The 20,772-nt window shown below is 40.2% G+C and overlaps 1 protein-coding gene across 2 annotated transcripts in view; it reads right to left on the bottom strand.

Annotated features, from left to right (window-relative positions):
• Positions 1-2,269: 2,269 nt before the first annotated feature.
• The window catches only part of TECPR2 (tectonin beta-propeller repeat containing 2), a 140,516-nt gene continuing 122,013 nt past the window's right edge, over positions 2,270-20,772 (bottom strand). For both annotated transcript variants that reach the window (XM_069103739.1, XM_069103738.1), the window contains exons 18-20: positions 8,983-9,124; positions 5,446-5,595; positions 2,270-4,547 (exon numbers count right to left, since the gene is read on the bottom strand). In XM_069103739.1, the coding sequence (XP_068959840.1) occupies positions 4,390-4,547; positions 5,446-5,595; positions 8,983-9,124 (450 nt within the window). In that variant the 3' untranslated portion in view covers positions 2,270-4,389. The remainder of the gene's footprint in view (positions 4,548-5,445; positions 5,596-8,982; positions 9,125-20,772) is intronic.

The following is a 20,772-nucleotide window of genomic DNA, read 5'->3' as shown; positions in this document are numbered from 1 at the left end:
GGGAAGATTCATGTAAAGACCAGGTAATGAAGAGGTGAGAAATCATTTTTTTTCAAGAGGAGGTGGACGGGACAGTACACCATAGGAAACTGGAGTACTATAGGAATTCTAAGAAATTGGTCCATCTAGAACTAACAGTTTCCAAACCAGATGTGATCTACCTGTTGGAGAGAAGAGGGAGATGTCCCAAGGAATCACAGAGATACTGAGTTCCACGAAGTCAGTGGCACTTGAAGACCTCAGAGACCAGGAGCAAAGTACCTTGTTTAGGGACTATCCTCTGGACGTGTCTTATGCTGTACCATTTTGGGATGAGGCTGGTAAACTGAAGCCAAATTTAAGAATAGTCTAGGGTCAGGTAGGTGGCACAGTGAAGAATACCTGCTCTGGAGTCAGGATGGTTCTGAGTTCAAATCCAGCCTCAGACATTTGACACAACTAGCTGTGTGACCTTGGGCAAGTCACTTAACCCCATATGCCTTGCTTTCCCCCCTCAAAAAAAAAAAGTCTGGTCCAGATTTCTCATCACCAGGTATTTAACCCTGACCACTGAGCAGAATCTTTGTACCTCATCTCTGCCTGTGCTCACCAGGGCTGTAACAAACTCTTGCTGTTCAGTTGTGTCTGACTCTTCATGACCCCATTTGGGGTTTTCTTGGTTTGTCATCTCCTTCTCTGGCTTATTTTACAGGTGAGGAAACTGAGGCAAACAGTGACTTGCCCAGGGTCACACAGCTGGTTTCTGAGGCCAGATTTGAAGTCGGGAAGATGAGTCTTCTTGACTCTAGGCCTGGAGTCTATCCACCAAGTCCCCCTAACTTTTCATTAGCAAAGTTCATTTTTACATTTTCTTTATGAGCCTCACAATAGTCCTATATACAAGCATTTTATTACACCTATCTTTCAGGTGAAGAAACTGAGACATAGGGATGGCTAGGTGGTGCAGTGAATAGAGTACTGGCCCTGGAGTCAGGAGGACTTGAGTTCAAAGGAGGCCTCAGACACTTAACACTAGCCGTGTGACCTTGGGCAAGTCATTTAACCCCAACCGCCCTCCCCCTCCAAAAAGCAAAAAAAAAAAAAAAAACCTGAGACATAAGTTATAAATAACTTGTCATGACTTATCAGAGTCAGAAACATTAAAAAGAGAGATGAAAGCAGGCCTGGATAATATCAGAGGGCAACTGCCCATATGCCTTCTAGTCTATAGCCCCAACTCTGCACTTACTGGCAGATGGTCTGTCCTCTTTGAGTTAATTTCTTCGTCTGTATAATGAGGACAATAACTCCTGTATTTGTTGTGAGAAGTGAATGAATCTCTGTGAAAAGTAAGCTGTCATTACGAGACACTACGTCACCGCGCTTCTTATCTACGTGGTGCTTTTAAGGCGTACCAAGTGCCTTCATGAAAATAACCCTGTAAGGCAGGCAGCAAAGCACTATCATTCCCGTTTCATAGAAAAACAAATGGAAGGTTATGGAGGTTCAGAGACTCACTTACAGTCACAAAGCTAGGAGCTGTGGAAGCCAGAACACAGACCTGCGGCTTTGGACTCCAAGTCCTGTGCTCTCTTTCCATGATACCATATAAATGTCAGCTATTCTGATTATTATTACCACACTGCACTGGCCTGACCTCCGGGGAATCTGCCTGACATGCTTTCAGAGCCAGGCCTGTCTGCAATGTCTGGAGTGTTCTGCCTTCTGTGTGAATTTTCTCCATGTTCAAACACCAGATTAAAAGTTCTGCTCTGACACTACCATTCCCACCTTAACACCAAGCTTGTGCCATCCCTTCAGCAAACCAATGAACTTTATTTTCTCCTTAAGAAACCATTTAACATACATGAGAACACCAGGCAGGCCTTAGAATCAGAGAACAAAGAATGTTAGAGGTAGAAGGCACCTTAAAATTGTAAAATCACAGAATAAATAGAATGTAAGGGATTTACACTAAGACACCAATCCCCTCATTTTCAGATAAAGAAACTAAGGTCCAAGGAGGATAAGGGTTTTCCCTAAGGTCACATCATGAAATAACATAGCTAGGACCAGAACACACATTCTCTTTCCCTCTGGTCCAGTGTTCTCTCTACTCCTCCACACTCTTCTGCCTTGAAAATTCTCATCATAGTCAGTATATTCCTTCACAGTGAGGAAGTCTAGAAGTCGATCCCCAAGGATGCTGAGGAAAATCAATCCATCCAAGGTTGATGCAGTATGCTGTGAGGGTCTCCACCCATGTAACTGAAACATCTGACACATACAATTTTGAAAAAATCTAGTTTATTGCACTCTCAATGCACAAGCAAAAGTTAAAACCCAAATAAAAATTCTATTCAGGGCAATGACACTAGAGGACTTTTATAATTATTAACCAGACTCAATTTGAATTGCACTAAAAGTTCCATGACTTAAGGGCTTCCATATCCATTATGAACCAAGCAAGGCACAGTGTATAATATAGTACAGAACTTGCACCTGGGCTGGGGCTATAATACAAAGTATCATATAAAAGTGTCCACATTAAAGAATCTTTTAGACCAGTGGTGTCAAACTCAAATAGAAATGATCCCTGTGGGCTGCATATTGACAGAGAAAACCACAAATGACCATTATCTATGTTTTACTATATTTTTATTTACTTTGTTAAATATTTCCCAATTACAATTAAATCGGGTTCTGGAAGCACTGGGCAGTACTAGGTCATTCTGTGGTGTACTTTGGGGTTGTATCTCGACTAGTTAAAACCGTGATTCCCATACACTCTGACACACTTACATAAAGTAGGTGTTGAAGGACGGTCTGAAGGCCAGGCCCCTAAACCCAAACCAACAAAAAGCCTCTCACTTGGCTGGAATTGCTGTTTACTGCTACTTTCAAAGGTGGAGGGAGAGGGAAGAGCAGAGACTCTGGCTCTACATGGGACACAAGGCTATTGTAAAGTTTGGCTGGAGTGGGCAAATGCTAGAGAGCAGTTCCCAAGGATTCATGCTCATGGACGGTTAAGATTTCTGTAGATTTACTGTGCTGATGTGTGGATCTGAATGGGGAGCAGCCTGCTGCCCAGGAAGGGGCCTAGTTGTGAGGATAACAAGACCCTTCTCTCTGGGCTGACTGCATGATGCTGAGCTCCCTCTTGCCCTTCTTAAAACTGGCTCCTCTGCAGGCTGATTAAGGGAGCACAAACTCAAAATAAACCTAAAGTAGAAGGGGAAAAGTCCACTATGATTTTTGAACCTAAAAGTTCTGTTCTATATCTTTAGTTCTGATTTTTTAAAGAATGAGGTATCAGAGAGGCTTAAAGGAAAACCAAAAGAATGGAAATGATTAATTGACTGAGGATGTTGCCTGTTTTCATCTAGCCCACAGGCAACATGTGTTAAATATAACTTTAAAGACACTGCTAAATTTAGCTAACATAGCTATACTCCCAGTAGTGATAACATCTCCCCATCTCATCACTAACTCAGCTTGTGGGACACATCTTAAGTACTGACATACACATGGAGTACTGACATTTTCATCTACGTGCCTTAATTTTTATTATTTCGATTGCCTTATATTATGGGAATGAGAAGAACACTACTTTGCCCTGCCTTTTGCAGTCAGGGAGAACACCGTCCCGGGTCTTTGTGTGAGTCCATTCACCCATCCTTGCCTGCTGCACTCAATCTCCATCTACTGCCCCCTCTGGAGTTTCTGGAGCTGAGTCATCAATTTTGCAAGGCTCTGAGTGTCTGCCTGAAAGGAGAATCAACTCCTATGAGTGTAATTGAAGCCATTATCTGAACAAGCTGTGATGGTCGAAGAGCATTAACCTGATCCATTTAGCTCTGGGGCTATTACATGTTTATAACAGGAAACTGATCATGCTGGTCCTAATCCATCATTTTGGGGAAAAAACAAAAAACAACAAACTCTACTTCATTATCTACATTTACTAACTCTTGTTGGTGCTGGAAGATTTGAAATTTTATCTAATGTACACAGACATTATGTTTCAGCCTAACCTGAATTTTCAATGACAGGATCTTGAGATAATTCCACTTTATCCAACAGTGAGATTTCCTGACAATGTGCTGAACACAACAGAAGCCCCTCTCACAAAGATACCACATATTACAGATGTTAGTATGCATGAGGTTGAAAAGTAGCTGTTGTCACAACTAATGAGATTAACTGAGTTAATGGTTCAGAATGAGCTGCTACAATTAAGAGTTTAATTTCAGTTTGCCACAGTTGTTGGCTTCCAAAGAAATACTGAAACGTGTAGATTCGCTTGGGATGGACAGTCAGATGTTAGTGGGGCACATGTTAAAAGGGAGCTGACTGAAACCAGTTGTGCCGATTACAGGAATTCCCGAGAAATCCCTCACAAAGGTCCCTTCAGATTACTTCCCATTCATCTTCAAAGTCATCAGGATGAAGTAAGACTGAGGTGCTGCCAGTTTTCTGCAATATGTGGGAGCGGCTGAAGGTCTTTGTGAGACGCTGGAGAAGATACCCTAACGGGCCAATAGCCCATAGTTCATCTAAAGGGGTCACTGAAAAGAAAACAGTGAATTGTAATTTAGAGCCTAATAGTAATATTAACTTATAAACATTAAGTACTAAATGCTTGACATCCATTACCTTATTTGATTCACAAAGATCAAATAAGTAGGTGAAAAGGTACCAGAATTTAGAGTTAGTAGAGACTAAAGTCTGAATCTTGTCTGACACTTATTAATTGTATGACCATGGGAAAATTACTGCAGGACTCGAGTCTCAGTTTACTCTCTGTAAAACAGGGGCAATGATACCTTCACTACCTAAATCATAAGGTTGTTATAAGGAAAGTGCTTGGTATATCTCAAAGAACTATATAAATGGGATCCCGTGAAGCCAGTAGGGTAGGTATTCATTGTGCAGACAGGTTAATTGAGGTTTGGAGAGGGATTTTAGAACTTAGAGATAGAAGGGACCATAGAGAACATTTAGTTCAACCTCTCACTTTTAACGTGAGAAAAATGAAGTTCAGAAGGGCCAATCGCATAATGACAAATACAGTTAGAATCTGACCCCAAAGTTTTTCCACCTCTCAGAATCTACAGACCTAATTATTTATACTACAAAAGCCCATCTAGATTTTGATGATTAGCTCCTGACAGGGTGATGTGATGGCTTTATAAATTCAGCTTAAGGATGGAAGGTAGGGGATAGGAGGCAAGAAAAGGGACACAACCTTGGGTATCCAAATGATGCTGTTTTGGTATAACGATTTTGGTAAGGTGAAGACAAACGGGAGTTTCTCTCTTCTGCTTTTCCCACAGTTCTCTCTTTAATACCCATTCATTTGTGCTCTGTTAACTCAGGGAGAAAAAGGCCTACCAATGTGTGAGGTGTTTTGTTTTCTTTTTTAAATGAGGTTTCCCAAAGCTGAACAGATACACAGTGACTTGCCTGTCAAACATGACATATTCCCAGGGATTTTCTTCCAGTAGTCTCCTGCAGCGTTCTTGTCAGTGATGCCGTATCGTCGGGCCACATCACCGTTCGCACAGTGTGCCCAAACTGTCCTTGTACTCACAGCCAGATGAGAGGCCTGTAATCCTAAAGAAGACACATTCCATGAGATACAGTAATGTATTTCTCTAACATCTTACCTGGGGAATGCAAGAGCTACCTCTCATACATAAGAACTAGTTTTCCCTTTGATACAAAATTCAGGAAGGTGTCTTTGGTTTTCTAGGCCGCTTCCCTATCTTTTATTGAATCACAGAACCATAACACGTCAGAGTCAGAAGGGACCTCAGTATCACAGAAGACAAAATATCCGAACTAGAGAGATTTAATGGTCATCTATTCCAACCTCCTCACAGTTGACAGATAAAAAGAAACTAAGGCCTAAAGAAGAGAAATCATTTGGTCCAAGTCTTACTGTTAGTTAGTGGCAAATTCAGGCCTAGAACTCAAGTCTCCTGACTCAAGATAATGTCCTTTTGATTAAACCAGTGAGGACAAATATTAGAAGATTCATCAAACACTTATTAAGAATCTACTATGGGTGCAGCACTAGGCTGGGAGCTATGGGGGATACGTAAGAAGGAAAAGCCATGATCCTTGCCCTCAAGGAGCATAAGAAGTTTCTCTCTTTTCATTTACAACCAAAGGAAAGCAACCACATAAAAATTCAAGACTCTTGCCCATTTAGAATATCTGAAACCTATCTGAAACCCAGTCAATAATCCTGAAGTAAGGGAGAAATAAAGGCTTCTCTGCAACTAAAATAGCTAATAAAGTCCCTGAACTAGAGCTCACACGTATGACTTGTAGGCTAGCTCCTTAGGTTCCCATTCAGAATCTGTTGACATTTCTTTGACATAAGAGTTCTGACCAGTTTGCTTATTTGGTTTCCAAGACCACAGCAGATTAGACCTAAGAATGGAGGAGAGGCTGCTAGAGGCAAGTACACTGAAATTACAAAAAGTAAATATAAAAATACAGATAGTATAGTAATGTGGGGATAAATAGTCCTCCAAACCTCACTCAACTCAGCAAAGGGAATGACAGATGCTTATAAGGATTGAGAGGCACTGTTATACCATGGAAAATGAGCCAGACTGAAGTCAAAGGACCTGGGTTCTTGCCAATTCCAACCTGTGTGACTGTGTGCAAGTCAATTAACCTCTCTGGGCCTGTTTCATCGTCTGCAAAATAAGGATGTTGGACTAGATTGCCTCTAAAGTCCCTTTCAGCTCTCAATCTATGAACCGGAGTGATTAAATTAAAGTGATACCCACTTTGCCATTACAAATTTTTTTTTTAAAGATTTGAATTCAAATCTGTAATGGCAAGCAAAGTGGGATTTTTTTGTTGTTTTTCTGGATTGAGTTTTAGCCAATCAAGTGCCTTTGACTGAGTCTTGCCTTTGACTGTATCAAAAGTCTTCAAAAAATTTTTTTTAAAAAGTCTTTGATTGAATCAAGAGTCTCTGATTGGAAACAGTATGTACTGTATTGTTTGGAGGGAGAGGACAGAGTAAAGAGGGGAACAGAACTGAGGAAGAGAGAAGTGATCATGAGTGGGTTAGGGGAACTTGCTTGTGGAGAGGCCTAACAGAAAGAATGTCTGTGATGTCAGTTGATCTATGTTAATTTCTCAGAAGCTCTGTCTGTTGATCTGTGTTGATTTCACAGACAGAAGCCCTGTCTATTGATCCTTATAAGTAAACTGAGCTGAAGAGCAGAGATCTGTCCGTGGGAAGGAGGCTTAGCTTAAGCCCCTATTAAGAGCTATTAAAGTGAATTGAGATGATGGTGCTGGTAATGTGCATAAATATTGTAGCCCTGTTAAGCTTTGTTTTCCTAGAAACAGAAGCTGCAGGCAGGAGTCCCTGGAGCCTGCTGTTGGGCAGGAACCTGGAGTGGAGCAGTCCCCATTAGCTGAGACATGGAGCAGGAGTGAAGAGTTGCCTACATGTGAATCCAGACGAGAGTCCAAAGTGGTCAGCCCACAGAGGAAGAGCCATGGAATTTGGAAGTCAGCCTCAAGGCAAAATGAGAGGGGACTACTTGGACACTGTGTATTGATTGAGGAGATTGTGACTTACTGTGACCTAGGGGTAGATGGTGTTTGTATTTTCTGCTACCCCTTAAGGATGATATGTTGTGCTAGGGAAGACCCTGGACTGAGACCCCCTGCTTGTGTAAATGTATTTTTGGGAATGCTACTACATGCAATAATATATTCAGTGTGAGGATTCTGAGGAATGCTTTAAGATAGATTGATTGATACGTTTTGTTTAAGACTATGTGACCATCTTAGTAATAAATTTTTATGTTATGTTGTTGTGAATGTTATGCTTTAGCTTAATGATGAATGAATAGAGAGTTCATTATATTGTGGGATTAGACCCTTGAAATTATTTACACCAGCAATCCTCAGGTGTGCTGCTGTAATTGGCTCTACAAAATCCTGCCTCAGCTATTATCTTGTGTGAAATTGGGCAATTTGCTTTACCTTTCTATGCCTCAGTTTCCTCATCTGTAAAGTGAAAGAGAAGAAATAGATGATCTTCAGGGTCCTTTCTAGCTCTAGATTCTATGATACTTTTGTTATTTATGATTACTAATTGAACTAATTAAAACAACAATAGTAACAAATGCTTTGATGCTTTTATATCCTCAACAATTCAGAAATTTTCACCATCAAGAATGCCACATTTTCTAGGCAGTTTGGGAAGCAATGATCTTTTTCAGCATTCACAAAAGATCAGGAATAACTATTTTTAAAATGGGACAAAAGTAAGCAGATATAACTATATGATTCCTAAAATAAAACAAACTGGGTTTTGATTAGGTGAGACAGGCTATGATAATCAAACAGCTATTTCTCCAGATATGTTAGAGGCAGGTTATAAGTAACAATGAGGGGAGGGGGGGAAAGGAAGAGGAGGAAGGATAGCAGCAATCTATTCAGAACCCAAGGACTTACATTACAAATGTTAATAATGTGTTAAAAATAACCTGGTAGGTGATCCCAGAAAATCTAGCTGTTATCACAGCCAGGGCAGCTAAAATCCTGGAGGCATGACGAGGTGGCTCTCAACAATGGCCCTGAGGCTTCTCTCCACCTTGTTATTGTTCAGGAGCTGCCAGCAGGCAGGAGACTGAGCAGACCCCCTAAGCCTATGCTATGGGCTGGGGTATTTGCTGTCACTACACAGCTTGGATGGAGGGAGAAACAGCAGAAAGATAGGTGAGGCATCTTTTTTTGAGAAGCTCTGAGGTGTCCAGAGTTCATGTAAGACTTTCCCTGGGCTGCAGAAACATGCAAGGGTCTGAAGAATGATGACTTGATGACTTATGTCACAAGGTCACAAGGGGGTAGGGTGGTAGGGCCACAGTGATCGAGTCAGGAACTGAAGGAAGGTGGAGGAAGCAGGGGAGGAAGGAACTGATCAGGGTGAAAAAAAAAAACATTTTGTTTTTATGGTACCTGGCACATGTTCCCAGTCAGTTCCCACAGGCATCTCCTCAGTGATTCCAATTCGGACATAGACATTCCACTTGTTGTCAATTGCCCATAACATCTGGTCATTAGGGCTGGAATGGACACTAACTAAGTTGATTCCCACAGGCTGGAAGCATGAACAAGAATTATACAGTGACTATTAGAGTTTAGGGCAAGGAAGAGTAGCAGGACTAGGCTTCCATAACCCACTGGAACCCAAAAGGTAATATCAAGTTACAGAAGGTGGCATAACATTTTAGTATGGTAAGAGAAAGAAATAGTAATAATAATTCATTTTTCAACAGAATTTTAAGACTTATAACATGCTTATATCAAGTAGTCCTGTGAAGCAGTTTGGCATAGTGTTTGACTTAAAAGTCAGGAAGTCTTGGGTTCAAATTATACCTCTGACACTGGTTTGCTGGGTAACCAGTGGTAATATACTATCTAGGTCACGGGCTTTTTTTCAAATAAAAAAGAGAACATCTCTAGCAGCAGTGGGTACAGTGGAAAGCATGCTGGATTTGTAATCAGATCCCAGATATGCTACTTACAACCTATATTAAATCAAAGGATCACAATTAGGGCTGGAAGGGGACTCAGGTCACTTACTACTCTAACCTCTTCACTTTGCAGATGAAGAAACTCAAGTCTAGGGAAGTTAAGTGACTTGCTAAAGGTTACCTGGTTGTCAGTGGCAGAGCTATGACTCAAACTCAAATCTTGCTATTCCAAGTCCAACACTCTTTGCATTACCTTGGACAAGATACATGACCTTTCTGGGTCTTGGTTTCCACATTTATAAAGTGAAAAGTTTGGAAAAGACAACCCTTAGGAACATTCAAGATGGAAATTCATGATTATCATCTGATGACCTCCAATGGTTGTGAGAATCAAATGAGATAAAGTGCTTTCTAAAATAAAACATCATTGTGATCTCCATTTTAAAGATGAGGAGTTAAAGCACAAAAAGTTGAGAGGATTTGTCCAAAGTTACACATCTATAAAGGGCCAGAGTTGCTATTTGAACTCCAGTCTTCTGATCCCAGTTCCAATGTTCTCTCCACCACATGATGCTTTGTCCTGTACAAAGAGAGATCCCACACAATCATGGAATGTCAGAGTTGGAGGGACCTCAGAGAACATACAGACCAGCCTCCTCATTTTACAGATGTAGAAACAGGTGTAAGGAGGGGAAATGGCTTGCTCAAAAGATAGTGGAAGTCGGTGCATTTTCAACTTCAGACTCAACTTTGATAAAAACATGTACAACACAGCATGGGCCTTGTCTCAGGGCTGCTAACTCTTCTGAGAGAACATGCACAAAACATAGCTATTCAAGTAGTATACAAACAGAAGTTATTTCTTTTTATTGTTACTGTAAGCAATAATAAAGTTTGTATAAGGAGCAGCTTCAGTAGTTTTTGTTATTTTTGGCTTTCATTAAGGAGTAGTTTACTTCACAAACTTGGAATTTAACATATTAGAGGTAATTTATTCAAATTATAAATATTAGAGTTATTTATTCAAATAGCCCTAACACAAAACCACACAGGGATGAAAATGTTCTGATGTTAGAGACTTAAAACAACCTCCCTCTCTGACAAGGAACAGGTACAAGCTTATTCAACTGAAAAATAATAGGACTTGGTCAGATGATTCCTAATGACTTTTTTTGTTTTCCTGCCCAAGTTATGAATGTTGGAGCCACTACTCTGTTCTAGAGTCAGGAAGAGGGGGAAACTTCAGCTGGTACAATAAAGCTAGGCAACAATTAACTTCATTGTCACTTGCTCCCTGTTTAAGCTGTGTGTGTAGTCTCAGTGACAACATAGATTCTGTGGACATTCCTTTATATACCACAATGATAACCCAAGACCAGAACTGTGGACACTGATGCTTGACAAGCTCTGTCCTGCAAACACTCCTTTGAATCTGTCCAAAAATTAGCTCTCCACAAAGCTGTTTTTATCCTTTTCTGCTATTGTTACTTCCAAATAATAGCTAATCATCGTCTCCACCAAATCATGTGCATGAGGGCAGCCACCCCAAGTGCCCTTCTGGAAATGCTCGTTGAGTCAGCTACTGCCTTCTGGGCAGTGGAAAGAGGCCTGGATCTATCGTCAGAAGACCTGGCTCCAATGCAGGCTGGGCCACTTCTTGCCCATGTGACACTGGAGATGGGATGATCTCGAACGGCTCTTGTAGCTCGTACTCTTGTGAAGGAAGATAGAGAAGCATGGGCATATCCCAATGCCTCTCAATGCTGCCACATCCCAACTTTCTTATACCTCTGAGTTATACCATTTTAGGACTCCATGAAATTCAAAGTTACCACACTTTTAGCAGTGGAATGCAGAGCACTGGGCCACAAGTCAGGAGATGTGGTTTTGAATCCTTACTTTGCTCCTCTCGTGACTGTCTTCTCCCAGTCTGGTCCTCAATTACCTCACTTCTAAGTGGGAAAGGGTAGACTAGATAATTTAAAGCCCTTCCATACCTCTAAAGGTTATGTGACAATAATTTTAAATTAAACACTGGAACAGAATTGGGTTTTTTGACAGTTTTCCCCTAAAGAAAATTGTTCCCTGATGTTTGAGGCCTTTCCTCAGGCTTCTTGACCTCTCTGTAGCCTTTGACACGATCATCTACTGGATATTTTCTCCTCTCTAGGCTTTTTGAACACCTCTCTTTCCTCATTCTCTCCTACCCCTGTCTGATCACTCCCAGTCACTTTTGTTGGATCTCCCTTCTGGTCAAGCCCACTGCCTGTAGGTGCCCCTCAGGCTCTATCCTAGACCCTTTCCTCGTCTCTTTCTACACTATGTCACCTGGGGATCTCATCAGCTCCTATGGATTCGATCTCTGTATTGAGATGATTATCAGGTCTATTTATCCACCTCTACCTTCTCTCCCCAGACTGACATCTTAAACTCAATGTGTCCAAAACAGAATTCCTTCTATTTCCTCCCAAACGCTCCCTACTCTGAACTTCCCTATCACTGCTGAGGATATCGCCATCCTCCCAGTCACATAATCTTGACACTCTGGCATCGCTGACTCTGGATTCGCACTCGCCTTATATCCAATCTGTTGCCAAGTCTTCTCATTTCTACCTTCACATCTAATTTATGTTCTCTTCTCACAACAACTTTCAGTGTTTCCTCCTCTCCACTCACATACAGCTAGCTGCCTTCTCACACTCTCATCACTTCAATATTCTAAATGCCTTCTGGTTGGTCTCCTTGCCTCAAGTTCTACCCCACTCCAGTCCATTCTCCAATGCGCTGCCAGTGATCTTCCTAAAACACAGCTCTGACCATGTGTCTTACCACCTCTCCACCCCACTCAACAAAAACTCCATTGATTCTCTATGATACTTGGGTTCGACTATCATGTCCAAGTTCAGTTTTAAAACTCTTTACAACTTTCTAGTCTTCTAACATTTTAGTCCCCTCCAAACACTATAATTCAGTGACACAAGCTTTCTTTCTTGCTGTTCCTCAAATGTAACGCTTCATCTCCCAACCCCATACCTAGAATGCTTTCCCTCCTTGTTTCCAACTTTTGGCTTCCTTCGAGACTTAGCTCAAATCCCATCTTCTAGAAAAGGCTCTTCCCAGTCTCTCCCTCTTCCCAGCCCCCTGCAAGTGCCTTCCCTCTAAGTTTACCCCTCAATTACATTGTGTATATCTCATGTAAATGGTTGTTTGGATGTTGTTCTTCCCCATTAGAATGTGAACTCCTAGTGTGCAGGGACTGTGTTTCTGCCTTTCTTTGTTATTTCAAGTACTAACTACAGTACCTGGCATACAATAGGTACTTAATAAATGCTTATGGATTAACCAACTAATTCAGGGAGAAGATTGTAGGTACCCTGAGTCTTGAGGAAATCTAGGGATTCTAAGAGACAGAGGACAAGAGGAAATGAATTACAGGAATAGAGGACAATTGGTGCAAAAGCATGGAGGTGGGAAATAAAGTCATATATGGGGATCAGCAAGTAGGAGAATGGCTAGAATAGAGAATGCATGAAGGAGAAGAATGTGAAATAAGTACGGAAATGTAGACCAGAGCCAAACTATGAGCACTTGAAATAACAGAGAAAATTGTATGTTGATTTGTTTTTGTTTTTAATGTTTTGATAACCATATTTCAGTAAGGTTGGTTTCCTTGATTATCCTATATATTTTATCATATGCATTTAAAAACATTATTTTGATAGATGTCCATGGGCTTCACCAGTCTACCAAAAGAGTTCGTGACACAAAAATGGTTAAAATCCCCTATCCTAGAGCTAGTGAGTCTGAAGTTTCTTGAGCAAGCGAGTGACAGAATCAGACCATCCAGCCATGTGTAGATAGCTAAGAATAACAATTTGGTAACTATATGGAGGATGGTTAGGAGAAGGGAAAGACTGGAAATAGGAAGATCAATAAAGAAGTTATTGCAATAGTCCTAGAGAGAAGAAATGAAGGCCTGAATGAGGGTGGGATATGTGCAATCAGAGAGAATGTGATAGATGGGAGAGATGCCATGGAGGTTATGATCAATGAGCCATCACAGTTTATCTAGATGTGGGCAGTGAGAGGCGAATTAAGGATGACTCCAAAATTATGAATCTAGTAACTGGAGAGAAGAGTACTGCCCTTAGTAGAAATAGGAAGTTAAGATGAAGTTATCAGTCAGGTAAAATGAACAAGCTTCTGAGGGTCTATTTGGAGCTAATAAAGCATATCTGCTTAGGAACCAACAAATACCTACTGAACAGGTACTATCCACCAAGTTGGGGTCAACATTTACTTTGATACATCAAGGATTCAGGGCTCTATCAGTGTAGATTTTCCCTCCACCACAAAGGTTCAACCCCCTCTTTTTCATTATATGATCTTCATGAGTAGTTGTGGCTGAAAAATTCATCATCCAGGAGCCAACCCCAAGATCTGTCATCTACACTTACTTAACTAGGTAGGTTCTCAGACAGAAGATATATAGTCCTTTGATAGGCCCATTCTTGCAGTCTTTCCAGCATGGCAGGATCTACCAAAGCTTGTGCTCTGCTGGCAATAGGACCTACTTCCCCATAACTGATCTATATATTTCTAAAATCTTTTTAAAATTTTAGTCAAATACTAAAACAAATATAAAATAAGAAAAAAAACATGTCATGTGTATAGCAAAATGCAGGAGAGAATTCTGAATAGAGAAATTTTCCATTTCAAGAAGGCCTATATATTAAATATTGCACATTATGTTGAGAACTGCCCATCTTTTCCTTGTTTCCTTGTAGGTTTTCTTTTGTTCTCTGCTGTACACTTTTTACTTTGTTCCTTTTCCCCATTCTCCCCCTGCCCCAGGCTACAATTAAGCATGAAAATATTTATATAGAGAAATCTTTATATATATATATATACATATATATATATAAACATATACTTTCCTGTAAAGAGATTCTACTTCTAATCTTTGTTTTTATGTTTGTACATATCGCTTTTTTTCCTCTCTCTCCTAACTCCTCTACTTTACTTCTACCTACTACCTTGTTCTTCTATTACTTAACCAATCCTCCTCTCTCAACAATCCCTCCGTTATCTACTGATCTATATTTTTTCAAAGATGAAGTTTTTCCTGTGAGGCAGACTGAAAACAAGTCAGAGAGTAGGAACAATCTGTTGGAGGAGGCAGGATGGAATGGGATCACTGTGTGTGGAAAAAACCAAGGGCATGATGGTATGGTGGGGAAAAACACTGGCCTTAGAGTTAGATTGTCTCTAAGTTCCTTTTCTGACACTTACTAGTTGTGTCAGCCTAAGTTCTTTCACCTTTAAAATGAGGATGGTAATATTTACATTACCTACCTCATAGGGTTGTGGTAAGAAAAACTTTTTGTAGTCTGTAAGGCACTTTGTGCAGTAGGATCAACTTTAAAAAAAAATTAAACTGTTAGTCCTCAAAGTTTACACAAAGAAATGTCATTCTAATTATTGTCTCTCACAATATGTAAGAGATAAAGACAATGATGTGTGTATGTATATATATATATATTTGATGTATTTAAGATATCTAAATGTGGTTTATAAATTTTTTTGAAGACTGTATACTTAAAAAATCTCTGAATTGGAATGTATCTCAGAGGTAATTTACCACAATCTCTACTTTAAGCAAGAATTTTTCTTGACAACATTCCTGCTACAGTTATTCAGTCTTTTATACACCTCCAGGGAATGGGGAGCTTTGTATTTTATGAGTTAGTCCTTCTATTTTTACAGAACTCTGATCCCTAAGTAGTTATTAGACAAATTAAATAGTAATCACAGATTATAAATTGGATAACCTTGAGAAAGTTTCTGTGTACAAATATGTATACATGTAAAGGGTATAGAATACTTACCAACTACATAGAGATGAGGGATTAAGTAATTTCATATTCAGAGATAAAAGGTATTTTTCAAATTGTAAGATTTTCTTTAAATATTAATTTCATAAGGGAGGGGAAACTAAGCTATCTCATGTCCTCAAAAGACCACTACAGGAGTGTGATATAAACCTAAATGAAAAAATCACGTAGTTGTATTCTTCAGACTTACAGATTCTTCTTTGTCAATTGCTAAGATACTATCAAGGACATAATTATATGCAAAGGGTTCAGCAGCTGATCTAGAGTTTGGATTCTTAACTTTTTTTGTGACATAGTCCTTTCCCCTTGGTAATCTGGTGAAACCTAAGGATTCTTCTCAGAATAATGGTTTTAAGAGAAATTCACAATTAAAGGAAATTTAAATTTTCAGTTAGAAGTTAGTGCAAATAAAAATGCATTTTTTTCCCCTATCCCAGTACACAGACTCCCTGAAATCTATAAGTGTATTCTCTGGGAGTTAAGAACCCCTGATCTATAGATGACATGACATGGGAGAAAAATACTAAACTTGAAGTTGAAGACATGAGTTAGATTTCGAGTACTGCCACTCACTAGCTATGTGACCTTGGACAAATCACTTTAATTCTCTAGGCCTAGGCTGTTTCATCTGTAAAATGAAAATTTAGGTAATATCTAATTCATTCAAACTCTTATATTCTCATTCTAAAGAGGTCACTGTAATATTCCTGAAAACCTTGTCATTACAGGCCCCTTGTGTTCTATGAAACATATTTCAGCAGGCTGCTTCATGGCTGAGCATGCCCCAATTCACGAGTCACTGCACTTGACACTTCTTAGAACTGTTCCTTTGTTGTGTTTACAACCTCCATCTGGTCCAGATAAGACCCTTCCACACCTCAGCAACTGGTGCTTAATGTAATGCCTACCTTGCCTTAAAAGAGGCTATACTTTTGTAATCTAACATAACTTTATGCCTTGGCTGGTTTGTTTGTAATGCAGGAGCACAGCTGTGCTTTAGAGACCCTATTCAAGAGTTCTATGATGCTGGCCCTATGATTAGAAAACTCTAATTCTTTTCTTTATTTTGTAATGCTAAAATCTAACTTGTTCAGACCATAACTTTTGCTGATGGATGCTGCTAGAAACTGAAAATCTAACCACTGTTAGCCCACTGTACCAACTCATGAACAATGTGGGTCCTCAAGCTTGGTCAAAGCTGGAGGAAAATCCCAATGGCAGTAGACAAAGTTCTAACTCTGAAATTCCTATCAGCAGGCAGCCCACCTGAATGTCATGCCACTTACTAGAAGACTGTTAATTTCCATTAGAAGCAGATACTTCTAAATGTACTCCAGTGTTTGGAACTCCTCTGGTGAACAGGAGTGGCAATGAGAGTTCATGGATCCATGCCAAAAAAAAAAAAAAAGCTTTGATCAGCTGCATGTGTTCTCTCCTTCTTTGACTAGGACTCAAACCTTCAATGTGACTGGACTGACACGACTGACACATGAGCACTCTGATGCTTCAGACCAGCACAATCAACCCATGAATATGAATTGAAATCTACCTGCCCTCGTCCCAACTTTCCCAATAAGAAAATCAAAACTTACATCAACAGCACATAATTTATGACAAAGAAATGTGTGGCCAAAATGCTGTTCATTATAGATAACAGAAAGAAAGAAATGCATATGACTAATGGGTTCCTAACAACCGGTTTCTGACTTAGATAATAGACTGCAAAAAGTAGGCCTTTAATAAATGTTAGCTGAGGAGAACTGAAAGACACTTTGTTCAAATGGCAAATCTTCCAAGAACAACTCTCTCTTAGAACAGGGAGGCTGCCTCATATGGTAGAAAAAAAGGACTTGATATAAAATCAGGAGCCTGGGACTGAATTCCAGATTTAATAGTCATGTTCTTGTCTCCATGCCTTCACATCACCCACCCCTTAAACCTGAAATGCATTCACTCCTAACCTCTTCCTCTTAGAATCCTCAGTTTCATTCAAAGCTCGGCTCAAATGCCACATGAGGCCTCTTCTTTTCCCCACAACTGCTAATGCCTCCTCCTACACTAAAATCATCTTGTATGTATTTTGCATACACTTCTATGCGTACGTATTGTCTTCCCCACAGAGTATGAGCTTCATGAGAGCTGGGGCTATTTCATTTTTGTCTTTGTTTCTGTAGTACCTCTAGCGCCTTAGATGTAGCAGGAGCTTAATAAGTACTTGTCATTACAACTTTGGCAAAAGAAGACTGGAGATGCCAGCTAAAATGACACTGGAAAGAGCATAGGGCTTAGAAGTTAAAAAGGCTAGGCTGTAGTCTTGTCAAGTGAGCTACGTATGTATTTCAATTTGTGGTTTCATGGCTTCAGTTAACTATGATAATCTAGAATTTGTTACAATGGCAGTGACTCCTATTTACAAAAATATACAAGAGGTAATGTGATGTCATAGATCAAAACCATTCAGTCAATCAATAAACCTTTACTAAGCACCTACTATGTGCTAAGTTCACCTTCTTTCAGCAGCGTGTAAGAGTAAAGGTGATGAATGGTGGGAGTGATCCAAGGCTGAGGCTTGGCTGGGCATAATCAATGATATGATAAAAGAGGTAGGGATTGAAGAGAAGACGATAGTGTGGAGTTGAAAAGGTTCACTAAGGGATCAAGATGGAGAAAAGAGAAGAGAGTGGTAGTGCAAGGGAGAAGGTCCGGAGAACTGAGGGATCAAGGGGTTGGAAATCCTACTGTGGACAAAGTAGGGTTTTACAGGGGAAGGACCCTTATAAAGGTGAGAGGTGAAAAGTCAGTTTTTGGTCAGATAAAGGGACTTCAGAATTCTTGAACATGGAGGTGGTACATCTGTAGGTGATGGCAAGATTATGGGCATGGTCATTTTTATGTGTGGCTGAGGTCGGGTAAAGACAGTATCTCATGGGAAGTGAGTAGGGAGAGAAACTAAGTATAGACTTAGTCTATATAGTGTTTGAGGGAGAGTCAAGATGCATGTTTAAGTATCCTAGTATGAGGGCAGGAGTTCAACAGAAGAGAAAAATTGTGAGCCATGTACCAAACCCATTGAAGAAGTAATGAGAATGACCTGGGGGTCTACAGACAATAGCTACTATGACTTTGACTGGATGGTAAATATGAATAGCATGAACTTCAAAGGAAGAAAGATTACTGAGTGATGGAGGTAAAGGGAGGACCTGTAAGTGGCAACAGGGAGCAAGCCAGCCTAAGAGCAAGTGAGACCTGGATTCAGGTCCTACCTTCTGAAACATTGGCTGTGTGAGCTTGGGCAAGTCACTAAAACTTCTCAGTGCCCTGGGTTAGTGGCCTCCAAAACAGGAGGCACCTGAGGAATTATGGCCTGAACACAATAGGTGACCTACTTGTTATGTGATCAACAGAAGGGTAGGAAGATGGGCAGTATTCCAATCTCTCCATGGTAGCCCATCATGGAGCGTGTTTCCCCACACCACTCTTCTCCCTCCAATGAGCAAGTTTCCAACTTGACCCTTCTACATGGGGTCCCAACAGTTATATACCTTGTTACTAGGTCACTACAGCAAGAGCTGTGCTGAAACGACTTGGAAAATTTCCCACATACCCATCCTTTTGTCCCCCGTATCAGAGAAGGCCACATAAATGAGGTGGCATTTGAGTGAAACCTTGAAGGAAGATATTTATTAACTTGTCTTATAGAACATGATTCAAAATGTACTGTGCTTATATTATCTTAGTTGATTCTCATGAGATGGACAATACAACTATTATTATCATCCTTGTTTTTAGAATGGGAATGGTAAGACATAAAGTCATTTGTCCAAGGTCACACAGCAAATGAAAGCCCCTGAACTTAACTCTGGGCCATGCAATCAACTATTTAGAGCCAACTCTCTAATTTTACAGATGAGGAAACTGAGACTGACTTGTCATTACATGTCAGAGGTGGGATTTAAACCCTGGACATCTGACTTATGCACTTATGCCCTTTCCATTGTGCCAAGCTGCCTCTCTCATAGCCCTGAGTAGACTACATGCTCTATCAACTCTGGAAGTATATTGTATTTATATTTGTAGCTCAGCATCTTGCACATACTAGGTAATTAACATTTTTAAGAACCTGTCAGAGCCTGGGTTCAGCTCAAGATACACCTCCACTGGAATGAACCCAGGTTACCACTGCCTTTGGTGGAGGGAGAAATCTGAGCAAGGACAAGAGGTCACACTTGGGAGAAGATCTTTATTGTGGTTTTCTGGGAAAGGTTTATGGCAAGAAAGGGAGAGTAGGAAATAATCAATATATTAAGAAGCAAAACTGGGCTGCCATTATTAACACTTAAGTTGTACAGTGCCAAAACAGTCACTGTAGACAACCCATATCTCATTCATTCTTAGCTACAACTCTGGATTAACTGCATCCTGCTGATGTTACACTCCCATCACTAAGCACTGTGGGCATTTTTTTTTCCCACTCTTCACCTATAGCTGCAGCTATTACTCTGTGTTTTGGCTGGTTATCCCTCTAAATATCATGGACACCAGCAGCAATGACATAAAGTCACTGGTAAAGCTAGGAACGGAATTTTTCAACATAATACATGCCACTCTTATTCTAACATATGCTTGTAATGGTACTATCACAGTTGAATATCCTTTTCCCTTGCCAGATATGGAACCTTCCTTCTTGAAAGGAACTAATGGAATGACCTGCACTACTATATAAGCTGTCTTCTTATCCTTCTAGTCTCTTTTCCCTCTAATCCATCCCTTTATTCACTTTAATGAATGTAATCTCATGGAAGTGTGTTATCTCTTTATTCAATGAGCTTTTGTGGCTCCCTATTACCTCCAGGATCAAACATAAATTCCTCTGTTTGTCATTTTAATCTCTTCATAACTTGGCCCTTTTGGAGTGGCCAGGTGGCTCAGTGAGTAAGAGCACCCACCCCAGTGTTGGGATGGGGATCGAATCCGGGCTCAGATACTTAGCACCACACCCAGAAATGACTGGATGTGTAACCTTGAGCAAGTTACTTAACTCCAATTGCTTAAAAAAAAATAACTTGGCCCTTTTGTCCCTTCCAATCTTTCCAGTATTCTCACACTTTACTCATCCTTCACTAACTCCTTGTTTGTATATTTTAATGTTTAACAGTTGTTCAGTCTTTTCAGCTGTGTCCAACTCTTCTTGGCTTGGAGGAGGAAATGGCAAAAGACTCCAGTATCTTTGCCAAGAAAACCCAAAATAGGGTCATGAAGAGTCAGACATGACTGAAATGACTTAACAGCAACAATCTCATTTATAGCATTATTGTGAGAAAAGCACCATGTGAACAAACCCCATATTATAAAAGTAAGGGATTGTTACTACTCTTGTT

Source organism: Petaurus breviceps, unplaced genomic scaffold (assembly GCF_028583685.1).
Source record: "Petaurus breviceps papuanus isolate PSGF00001 unplaced genomic scaffold, PetGlider_PUasm1.0 64, whole genome shotgun sequence".
NCBI classification, from domain to species: domain Eukaryota; kingdom Metazoa; phylum Chordata; class Mammalia; order Diprotodontia; family Petauridae; genus Petaurus; species Petaurus breviceps.
This window is presented reverse-complemented; position numbering and strand designations above follow the sequence as displayed.